Genomic DNA, 13,064 nt, shown 5'->3' with positions numbered 1-13,064 from the left:
GAATTTGAGGAATTGAGATTTCAAAATTTTGAGCCTTTGGTAAAATGTAGTAGAACCATTAATAAAAAAAAAATAAAAAATAGTGCAAAACCGACTAAAAAATAGGCGTCCATCTGGCGGCGAAACAGGTGGACTAAAACTAAGAAATTAGGGTCCGAACACGCATATAAGGAAAATAAAAAAATGAATACTTCGGGACTTTGACGACGTAGTATGGTTCCTGAGGCATTTGGAAACAAATTTGTATTAGGGTTTGATGCGTTTTGATGCCTAATAAAGCCAGAAAAGCAATTTCTGTCGGATTCGGTCCAAAACGGTACCGGTGGCGCCATCTAGCGGCGAGCGACGGAACTACGAAAAACTAAAATTTCGATTTTCTCCGAAATTAAGCAATTTGACGTATTTCTGAGGGTCAGAAATTGTTTTGTGACCTCTCTAGAACCTATACAATGCCATAAGAACCTCCTCAGAGCGCTAGAAAAGAAAATAAAAAAATAGGTCAAAACATGGACTAAAAAATTGGCGTCCATCTAGCGGTGATAACTGGAACTACAAAAAATAAAAATTTCAATTTTCTCGAAAACTAGCGAATTTGAAGTACTTCTGAGGGTCAGAAAGTGTTATGTGATCGCATTAGAAGCAAAATAATGCAATAAAAGCTTCCTAAAGGCTTTAATAAAGAAAATAAAGAAAATGTCATTTTACGGGGAAAATTTGTGGCGCCATCTAGCGGCGAAACTGCGAACTAAACTGAAAAACGTATGCCCATACACGCGTTAAAGAAAAATATAAAAAGTAATATTTCGCAACTTTGACAACGTAGTACGCTTCTTTAGACATCTTAAAGCAATGTTTGTTGAATAAGTTATTCATTTTTTTGCTTATTAAGCCTAGAAAATCATTTTTTATTTGACCGCTTTACTGCGGGTTCGGAAATATGTTTTTCAGTTTAGTTCGCAGTTTCGCCGCTAGATGGCGCCACAAATTTTCCCCGTAAAATGACATTTTCTTTATTTTCTTTATTAAAGCCTTTAGGAAGCTTTTATTGCATTATTTTGCTTCTAATGCGATCACATAACACTTTCTGACCCTCAGAAGTACTTAAAATTCGCTAGTTTTCGAGAAAATCGAAATTTTTATTTTTTGTAGTTCCAATTATCACCGCTAGATGGACGCCAATTTTTTAGTCCATGTTTTGACCTATTTTTTTATTTTCATTTCTAGCGCTCTGAGGAGGTTCTTATGGCATTGTATAGGTTCTAGAGAGGTCACAAAACAATTTCTGACCCTCAGAAATACGTCAAATTGCTCAATTTCGAAGAAAATCGAAATTTTAGTTTTTCGTAGTTCCGTCGCTCGCCGCTAGATGGCGCCACCTGTACCATTTTGGACCGAATCCGACAAAAATTGCTTTTCTTGCTTTATTAGGCATCAAAACGCATCAAACCCTAATAGAAATTTGTTTCTGAATGCCTCAGGAACCATACTACGTCGCCAAAGTGCCGAAATATTGCACTTTCCATGCGCCGTAGAATTGACATAGGCGGCTCATGTACGTATCGCAATGCTGACACAAAATAATTAATTACTCGTTACCCGAACATTATTTATGAACTTTTATGACCGAACCATGTAAATATTGCATTGCTGAGCATTATTCAATCATAAAAGTGCACAAAATATATCCACAAAACGTATAATTAATTATTCAAAATGACCTCGTATATACCGCTTGTCACCGTGGCTGGCCTTAGGTTATTAGTTAATAACTAATTAATTTCATTAAAAATCTGAACAAATATGATACGAGAAAGTAGCTGAAGGATCACTGAACATTCTTTTATAATTAAAGTGCATTAATTGTGTTTAGAAAATGTGTTATTAATTATTTCAAATTAGCTCATGCGTACGATGTATTCCGCCGACTTCGTGTTGGATATTAATTAATAACTAATTATTTACAATGAAAATGTGAACATATATGGTATGAAAAAGTAGCTAGGGAATCACTGAACACTCTTTAATCATAAAAGTTCATAGACTGATTTGAAAGTGAGTAATTAACGAATTTGCATACTCATTATCGGGTATATTCCTCCTGCGCGCCGCCCGCGCATGCCACGGAGGAATAATCACCGAAAAACCATATCCCCGTAGACTTTAATGCAAAATTGAATTTGCTCGCACTTATGTACTTGACTTTTCAACTTTTTTGTCACCGTTTTTCTCTTGCACCACTTAACCAATTCAGCCGGATGACACAGTTGACTATTTTTGCTTTAGCGTGAAAGTTACTCGGTCGCTCAACATTATTAAGTTAGGCGCGAAGCGCCTCAATCAAAAATTCAAAATTTCTGAAGGCGTATTATTTCAAATTTGGCTCCATTAGTTTCTACCGTTGACCACTAGATGACGTCACAAGTACCATTTTGAAACGAATTAAATAAATACTGATTTTTTAGGCTTAATCGACAATAAAATGCATCCAATGTTAATAAGAATTTATCTTAGAATTTCTCAAGGAACGTAATATGTCCAGAAAGTTATTAAATATGACTTTTTATATTTTTCCAATATACGTGTTCGGTCATGCATTTTTTTCAATTAGTTCCTCTGTTTCGCCGCTAGATGGCGCTGTGCCTTTTCTTAGAAAAATATTTTTTTTACTTTCATTTCTAGAGCTTTCAGCAAGCTTTTATGACATTATTTTACTTCTAATTTGATCATATAATAGTCCTTAAGCCCCCAATATACTTAGTTTTCTAATTTTGTCAAAAATCGCATTTTCTTATTTTTAAGATTCTTTTATTTGATTTTGAGTTTTTGAGATTTTTTGAATTTCAGCTTTCAAGATGATGAGATTTTAGAATTCGATAATGTAAATAGTTGGGAATTTAAGAGTTTAAGAATTTGAGAATTTGGGAGGTTAGGAATTTGAGAATTTATGCCTTTGAGCTTTTTTAACTTTTTAAATTTGAGATTTTGAATTTTTGAGAATATAGAGAGTTGAGAATTTAGGAATTTTAAATTTTGAAATTTTAAACTTTTGAATTTTCAAGCTTCTGACAATTTGAACTTTTAAAAATGTAAACTTTTGAAATTTGGAGAATTTTAAATTCTCTTAATTTTTTATTTTGAGCTTCTCAGAATTCGTGCTTTTGAGCTTTTGGGAATTTGATAATTTGAGGTTACGAACATTTCAGAGAACGCTTTTCTTCACTTGTACAAAAACACAATTTCAAAAATTGTTTAAAAAAACCTGTGGTAAGCTTTACAATAAAGAACAGACTAAACACAAAATACCAAACAAAAATATGGATAAGAAATATAAATTACTAAATATCATTTCATAAATCATTCTTTATTTACACTTTTGTATCTTTAAAGTACCTTAATTCACTTGAGCAAATTAAAACGTAATTTTCACTGAACGATACACTCGTAATTCATTCGATTAAAATCCTTAATTGCACGAAAATGTACATTCGTCAATAAAAGTTTCTAAAGTGTTCCTAAACGTACAACTCACTCGGAACAAACTCTAATAATTAACAACTAACATTTTCTACCGTTTAATTAAAATTCAATTAACTTCATAATTGCGTTCGTGAAAAAAATTCACGATTCATATAGTACGTATGTATGTAGGAATGTATGTGCGTGCACTTTTGCAAAATATAAATACATTATATTCATTTTACAGTTGCAAGCCGGTGCATACTTGCACGTAGCAAAATTAATTATGTAGTTTCTGTACGGTTATACAAACTTTTCGATAACCCTCGTCGTTACAAATGTCTAATTGACATCGTTCATAATTCTATCCCCTTAACCGAACGTACATTCGTTGAAATTTTTTAAAAACGAGATACAGCTTTTCATTGCTTTCAATTGTACTTATCGTTTGTTTGCTTAAATATTACAATAAGAATCTTTGATAACAATAATTCTAATTTTGCAAGAGAATTACAATTCAAATGAAATATTTTGCATAGAATTAAAATTTATATACATACATTTTATAAACTTGAGGAAGATAAACAATGGAAGTCGAATTTAACAAAATATATAGCGCATTGCAAAAGTAATAACAGTTAAAATATCCACGCGATTTTAACAAACATTTAAAATAGTAAACATTTTGATTGTTAATTGTAAAGGTTGAGAAACGCTAAATTGTACTGTTCGTTATTTTAAGAAAATATTTTACCGAATGTAATCTAAACTCTATGAGTTATTTACTTTGACAATGGTTTTCAAGATCAATGCAAGGTTTGGAAACGATACGTTTAGCGCCATCTGACGATAAAATAAACAATTTGTTTTTCTTAACGTAAACGATTTTAAAATAAAAGTAACTATTACTGAGGTAATGTAGTCGGAGTAATAACAGTGTTTACGTCATTGAAATTTGTAATTTAGGAAAAATATATTTCACGAACCAAGAAACACTGTAATGACGGTGACACTTCCTAATTAATCGAATTTCAAATATTTAAAAACTTGTGTATTTAAATATGCCTTAAACTTTAAATATTTTATCCTGAAAAGCTCATCTTTAAATTCATATATTTGCATATCTTTATTAACGAGTTAAACTGAATAATTACAAAACGAAAGACTTTGTCAAAAAACCGCCAAAAAGGCAGTCTTTAAAGCCGCCATATTTGGCGGGAAATCATTCAATTATGAACAACACATTACATCACTGCAACTCTAAAAAATGTTTATCTTACCATTTCTATTATTCCCAATACACTAAATACGTCATTTAAAATTATTTCAAATATAATATTGATAAAAAATATCTTACAAGTTCTAATAATATAGTTTCATTAATTCTAAGCTCCTACCACCAGATGGTTATAGTGTTTCTTGGTCCATGAATTGCTAAATTTTCAAATTACCAATTCTAACATGCTAAGCAATACGTAGCAGTACTCTGATTGCATTTACATCGTAGAACGTTCTACTTGCATCAAAAAATCGTAAAAGTTATTTTACGAAAAATAACAATTTTCTGTCGTTTCGCTATGCGCCACTAGATGGCGCTACCTGCGCCATTTTTTTTTTTTAAATATTCCTTGATAGAAAATTATGTATTGCACATTTCCAACTTACTAAATTAATTACTTTAATTAACGATGTTCTCGCTTGTTACTTTACGAACTAAATATCTATATCCTTCGAATTACAAATGTAAATGGCAATGTTAAAAAATGAACAACTCTGAGACTGAACTGGTATTTATAAATATTAAAAAAATAAAAAACAGATGTGCATCCTATAACTAATGAGATATGTATAATATTAATAAATAGTTTCTTGTTTCTTATGATATGTATAATAATATTAAAATAAGAGAAGAAAGAGAGATACTAATTATTATATTATTATAATTAATGCACAATCTTCTCAATGTCACCTAAAATATAATTTTAAGTTCAGTTTCAAAATTGTTCTTTTTTAACCGCAATCTTCCATCTACGCATCTAGCAGTAATATCACAAATATGAATTCTCTTGCGTATTGTCAACACATGGAAATGATGCTTGTTTGTGAATAAAAAAATATCCTAAGAAATGAAGTTAACGAGTATCTTTTACCGATTATTTATCTCGGTGCAGACTAATGGCATTCGTGTCGTATATGTATCGTATCTTCGTAAAAATTGACTATGTTTTAATTAACTAGCATCGATATGTATTCGCTTATTGCACTTGTTCTCACAACCAGCCGAAATCCATCCCGGTTAATTGGTAGAAACGTTGATTAAATGGACGATAAAAATCTCTCAATCGTTGTATGGCTACAGGATCTATATAAGGATGACTACGACCCTTGTTCTTACCTTAAAATTATAGGTTAATATTACATATTTGACAGAGTATAAAGCGTGGTTGTAGATATAGTCTACAATATAGCGTGGTTGTAAAATTGAAATATGTGATTTGAGAATTTGGAATTTTTTTAAGATCAAATTTTGAAAACAGAAATTTTGTCATTGTTGATTTTCTGAATTTTGAAACTTTTGAATTTTCAAATTTCTAAATTTCCAAGTTCTTAAATTTTTAGAATCATAAATTGGTAAATTTACAAATTTACAAATTTACAAATTTACAGATTTACAGATTTACAAATTTATAAATGTACAAATTTACAAATTTACAAATTTACAAATTTACAAATTTACAAATTTACAAATTTACAAATTTACAAATTTACAAATTTACAAATTTACAAATTTACAAATTTACAAATTTACAAATTTACAAATTTACAAATTTACAAATTTACAAATTTACAGATTTACAGATTTACAAATTTATAAATGTACGAATTTACAAATGTACAAATTTATAAATTTACAAATTTACAAATTTGCAAATTTACAAATTTACAAATTTACAAATTTACAGATTTACAAATTTATAAATGTACAAATTTACAAATTTACAAATTTACAAATTTACAAATTTACAAATTTACAAATTTACAGATTTACAGATTTACAAATTTATAAATGTACAAATTTACAAATTTACAAATTTACAAATTTACAAATTTACAAATTTACAGATTTACAGATTTACAAATTTATAAATGTACGAATTTACAAATGTACAAATTTATAAATTTACAAATTTACAAATTTGCAAATTTACAAATTTACAAATTTACAAATTTACAAATTTACAAATTTACAAATTTACAGATTTACAGATTTACAGATTTACAGATTTACAAATTTATAAATGTACGAATTTACAAATGTACAAATGTACAAATGTACAAATTTACAAATTTACAAATTGACAAATTTATGATTCTAGAAATTTAAAAACTTGCAAATTAAGAAATTTACCAAGTCAACAATGACAAAATTATATACATCATACACAGTGTAAAATATACATATATACATGTTTATACATATATTCCCTAATATATTGTTCTCATATCATAAAATATACTAACACCATTCAAAATAAAACTTCCCTATTTTTGTTAACAAACTCACCAAGGCAATGGGGTGTAGGATGTTCCTCAGATTTGAGCAGACAAGGGAATCCTTTGGTGGCGTTGAAATAAAAATGTTTCTCGCATATAACTCTCTTTAGGCCTAAGAAATCTTGCACCCTGGTGATCTCGGCGACCGGGTCCGCGATCAATCTCTCTCCAGATACAAACAAGAATTGCGACAACGGAAAATATTGCAGCCACCTCTCCAAGTGTCTCGCGTACACACCGATCTTCAACGGTACCCACGTGGTATCCACGATCTTCGAGCCATTCAGGAACGCTAGATCTTCGAATTTTGGCATATTGGCCCGTTTACTCTTCACTTGGGTATAATCGGATATTGCTCGCGTAACCGGATCTCTTACTACGAGAATCAATTTCATCGCCGGATTCATGCGTTGAACTCGTCTCGGAACCTCGCTCGTCACGAAATACGATGGTGTTTTCTCCATCGTAATTTGAGTGGCCAATGTAGGGGGCATACGATGCCTGAAATGTATCGTCAAATGAAAAATTATCGTTTAATTTAATTGTTAAATTGTCCGATATTTTCTTAATTATATTTAATGGGGACTGAGGTTAACGCAAATGTTAATAATATTAGTACTATAGTAATACTACTATAATACCACATAAATAGCCATTATCATTGTATAATTGTTATTATACTAGTTGTAATTACGACGTAAGTATTACGTACTGATAATACTATTAGTAATAGTAGAGGTTAACTCTCGAGCAAAGGGGGTAAACGGATATGTGATGAGATAGATCTAGTGCAAGAAAGGACTTATGATAAATGTGATGTGAGTCATGTATAAGGTTATGGTAAAAAAAAGTGTGGTCGATACAGAGTGTTATGTAGTGTAAGAATGTATAAAGTGGGGCAAATGTGACGAGTGTGAGTAGAGATGTAAATTTGAGAATTTGAAAATTTGGAAATTGGAAATTGGAAATCTGGAATTTGGGAAATTTAAAGTTTGGAAAATTGGAAATTTGGAATTTTGAAATTTTGAAATTTTGAATTTTATAATTTGGAAATTTGGAAATTTGGAAATTTGGAAATTTTGAATTTGGAAATTTGGTAATTTGGAAATTTTGGAATTTTGGAATTTTGAAATATGGAATTTGGAAATTTTAAATTTGGAATTTGGAAATTTTTGAATTTTGAAATTTGGAATTTGGGAATTTGGGAATTTGGAAATTTGGGAATTTTCGAATTTTGGAATTTTGAAATTTTGAATTTTAAAATTTGGGAAATTTGGAATTTGGAAATTTTAAATTTGGAATTTGGAAATTTGGGAATTTGGAAATTTGGAATTTGGAAATTTTGAATTTTAAAATTTGGGAAATTTGGAATTTGGAAATTTTAAATTTGGAATTTGGAAATTTTGGAATTTGGAAATTTGGAATTTGGAAATTTGGAATTTGGAAATTTGGGAATTTTGGAATTTGGAAATTTGGAAATTTTGAATTTTGGAATTGGGAATTTTGTTATTTTGTTATTTGGGAATTTGGGAATTTAGGAATTTAGGAATTTTGGAATTTGGAAATTTGGAAATTTGGAAATTTGGAAATTTGGAAATTTGAATTTTGGAATTTTGGAATTTGGAAATTTGGGAATTTGGGAATTTGGGAATTTGGGAATTTGGGAAATTTGAAATTTGAAATTTTAGAATTTTGGAATTTGGAATTTGGAATTTGGAATTTAGAATTTTGAAATTTGGAATTTGGAATTTGGAATTTGGAATTTTGAATTTTGAAATTTGGAATTTTGAAATTTGGTGTTTTGAAATTTGGAATTTTGAAATTTGGAAATTTGGAATTTGGAATTTGGAATTTGGAGTTTTGAAATTAGGAAATTTGAAATTTGGCAATTTTGGAATTTGGGAATTTAAGAAAATTTGCAAAAGTTTAACAAAATTTGAGGAATTTTAAGGAAATTCAATTTAAAAAAATTATCGAGAATTAAAATTTGAAAAATGAGAACCGTACAACATACCTGTACCAATGGAATCCTTTGATATAATGATGATCAAAAAAGTGTACTTCCGAGCCTGCGGCTCGAATGGCCGGATGTAGCCTGAGAAACTCTAACAGGGCTCTAGTTCCGCCTTTTTTCACGCCGATAATCAATGCGGTTGGCAATTGTTTGCTAGGAATTAAACCCTGCTGCCTCAACACCTGATACTTTCGCAGGGTTGCTGAGGTTCCTTTAACGCTGCCGTTGCCTGTCCAAAGTGACACCACTTGAACTTTCGATAATTTCGAGCGTTTCGATTCGACATCGTTTATCAAAAAGGATTCCTTGACAATTAGATGGTCGAGATTCGGATCGACCATGTGCGCAGAGTAAACGGAATTTCTGGGTTTTTGTAGGGTTGCTTTGCCGGACAGACCGACGAGAAGTAAGGAATTGTCGATTAGAAAGATCCAGATAAGAATTACCAGAAAACAGGCCGGAACTAGGATTTTTTTCGACCACAGCCCTTTTCGAACTTCCATACTGAACTTAAGAATCGTCGTACTTTACTGGCATCCTGGATTCCATTATATCACTTTCAGTCTTTTACTTCCATGCTGATATGTTAGGACAGAGCGATTTTTTTTTCTTTATCGTATCTACAATTAGTTATGAACGTTTTAAGTGTGAATTTATGTTTAAAAATTATTGGGAAAATTATTATAGTAGAAATTTTAGGGTAACATAATTTAAGAATATGGATACATGAAATTTTTAGATTTATGAATATGGAAGTTTGTATTTGAAAGTTTTAGACTTGCAAATTTTTTAATTTTCATATTTGGAAATATGGGGGTTACAATTTTTTAATTTAGAAATTTAGTCATTTGGAATTTTAAAATTTCAATACTTGGCAATATAGAAATATTAATGTTAAATATTTACAATTGTAAAACTCAAACATATAGAAATTCAACATTTTCCAATTTTTAGATTTTGTGATTTAAAATTTGGAAATACAGAAATTTTAAATTTAAAAAATTACATCTTCAGAAATTTAAAAATATAGAAACCTCAAATTTTTAAATTTAGAAATATAAATTAAAAATTTTCAAATTTAGAACTACAGAAATTTAGTAATGTGAACATTTAAAAATTTAAATATTTAGAAACACAATTTGTAATTTAAAAATTTTTTAAATTTTGTAATACAAAAATTTCTTCTAGACAGCTTCAAAACAGTAAAACTGCAGTAGCGTAGCTAATTAGGGGCCAGAATGTACCCTGCCCTCTAAATTCAAACTCGTGCATTCCAAAATTCGACTTGCACTCAAAAATGTAAATTACTTCTGTGAAATGCAGACTAACCTAAAACATGAAATAATTACCCCCAAAATGTGCATTAGGTCCCTCTCCACAAAATGTAATTAAATCCAGTCCTGTCATAAAAATTATACAAACATATATTGTGACTTTATTATTTTAGGAATATTTACTATGTTATTTAACTCTACAATAAAAATGATAAAGAATAAATATTGTATTAGGATAATAATATGATAATTAAGTACGTTATAGTAATTTAAGTACCCATGTAATTATAACGTAGCAATTCATTGTGACAAGCAGAAAAAAGTAACGAGTTTACGTTATACTCATTACGCGTAACGATCGGCCATGTTTCTAAGCTTGAATGGTTGCATTCATTCAGGGTGATATATTGGAAAACTTTTTTGCGTAACGTATACATTGCAGCAAAAAATAATCGAAAAATAAATTTTTGTTAATGTAAAAAATCAAAGATATAGTAATTTAATAATTTATAATTGGACTCATTGTTAAGGTAGTCTTAAAAATATTTAAATGCATATATTTAATAAAGATCGTAACCTTTTGTTTATTAAATTATTGTGAATATTATTATTGTGAATAATATTATTATTTTATTGCATTGCTATTGTTATTGCATCCAATCACATCATTATCATTTTGATCAGTCAATCATTAGCATTTGTTAAATTGTTATATTGTTAACAATTGCTTCAGACTACTATTGTTATAAAATATTAAAAAGAATAATTACTATTGCATTATAGGAAATAATAAAAGAATTGAAGTTAAATAAACATAATTATATAATAATTTATTTAATGACAATGATATACATTAAACTTAACAAAATTCTTTAAGTTATAAATAAAGAACAATTAAATTAAATTAATTATCTAATAATATGGTTAATAGCAACTACAACAATAATAACAATACTTGAAAAAAATACTAAGTATTTTTTAATACTGTAACTTAAAAAAATAATACCATTTTCATTTGGAATAAAAATACAGTCATCGTTACATGAACTTAGTTATTTATTAACTTATTTACTTGCAATAATAGCATTCCTTAAATTACAACAGTTTTAAGCTATTATCCAAATATAAATAATTACAACTTTTCTAAAAATACTGAGAACAACAAAAATCTTAACATTCTCAAAAGAAACAAGAATAAAAAATGTAACTAAACTAAATTACTAAATAATTTCTTTAATTACAACAGCAGCAGTCGAACCCATCACTATTACTGTTATCAAAAAACAAGTCTTATTATGCAACTTTCTCTATGAAAATATTCAGATTAAAATCTTATATAATATTAAGAGTCACAATAACAACATTCTGAACAGAAACATAAATGAAACGCAGAACTTAATAATTACGTTCTAAATTGAGAGAAACGAAGTTAATATACAAAAGTCCATACAAACATCGCGAATGAAGATAACCAGCATGCTCAAAGTACATAAATTACCGAAAAAAAATATTTACACGTTTATTGCATCAACTTACCTCCATGCCGCACAATATTCAAGCGCACGTTATTTTTACTGCGGCATACATGATACCGATCGTATCACGATATTCGATTCTTTTCAGCGAGTAAACGCGAGGATATGTGATTTCGATTAAAGGAAGTGCACATTTAACGCATTATCAGGCGGCGCGTTCGTAACAATCGATAACGCGGAGCAAAGTAGAAGGGAGAGACGTTGTAGAACACGAAGCGTATCAATGAAATTCCATAACTGCCGAACGGTCCTCTAACCAAAGATTAAAATCGAACTTCATTCCGGCCAGATGTCTGCCGATTCGTTTTTATATCGAAACATGATGCAACGTTTATTAATCGCATCGCGCTCTTAGGAACGTTTCCCTCTCGTGTTGCTCGACAACATAGTTGTGTCGAAGTGTGGCTGCGAATCACGACTCTAGCGCCACCCCGCTTGATAACTTGGAAACTGACCAAAAAATGTTATAGATCTTATGATATCGAGTGACCAAACCGAGCTGAAAATCGGAATAACGTGGACGAAAGGATCGAGAAGCAATCGAACGAAAACTTTTATTCACGCATGATTTATGAAACGCGGAAGTAATATACAGTTGGTTACAAAAGTATGCGCTAGGATAAAATCAGACGTGCAAATAAATTAAATTATCTTATTTATTTGAACTAGTAAACGCTAGTTTATTTTAACCTTTACCGTAAAATGTTTCGATACGAAATAAGGTTATTAAATTGTGACACGAAATGAAGGTTATTAAATTATTTGATCTCCGATTTGTTTTAAATTTCGATCGTGGTCTTTGAGAGGTTGTAAAATTACTTAAATATTACGATAGATAAAATTAGAAGATATGGGGGAAATAAGGATGTTATAAAAGTTGGAACTGCAGAAAGATATATTTCATAGACTTGGAAATGTTTTCTTCGTTTTTGCTTTTATTATGGTCCACTTGCACCTGCTTCCTTGGGATTATACATATTGATATATGTGAAATTAAAACATATATATATTGTAGTCATTTTTTTAATATCCATAGATTCTGTTATAAATTTGAATTTACTTATTGTTTATTGACAAATTATTTAGTAATATTATTTAGTATATTTTGTATATCTTCATATCATTCTAATCATATTAAAAATATATATTTTGTTACAGACTTTTGTAAATTCCAAATGGGTTCAATGGCATTAACAGATAGGGATTACAAACATGTTTTACATTTATGGG

The 13,064-nt window shown here is 29.5% G+C and overlaps 1 protein-coding gene across 1 annotated transcript; it reads right to left on the bottom strand.

The window, feature by feature from the left end:
• Nucleotides 1-3,340: 3,340 nt before the first annotated feature.
• Nucleotides 3,341-12,261, bottom strand: Hs3st-B (Heparan sulfate 3-O sulfotransferase-B). Its single transcript, XM_076536833.1, has 4 exons — nt 11,836-12,261; nt 9,026-9,645; nt 7,022-7,512; nt 3,341-5,851 (listed from the first exon to the last, which is right to left on the bottom strand). Exons 2-4 carry the CDS (start codon nt 9,526-9,528, stop codon nt 5,727-5,729), a joined length of 1,119 nt encoding a protein of 372 aa, XP_076392948.1. The 5' UTR covers nt 9,529-9,645; nt 11,836-12,261; the 3' UTR covers nt 3,341-5,726.
• Between the last annotated feature and the right edge of the window lie 803 nt (nt 12,262-13,064).

Source organism: Megachile rotundata, chromosome 11 (genome assembly GCF_050947335.1).
Source record: "Megachile rotundata isolate GNS110a chromosome 11, iyMegRotu1, whole genome shotgun sequence".
Taxonomy (NCBI): domain Eukaryota; kingdom Metazoa; phylum Arthropoda; class Insecta; order Hymenoptera; family Megachilidae; genus Megachile; species Megachile rotundata.
This window is presented reverse-complemented; position numbering and strand designations above follow the sequence as displayed.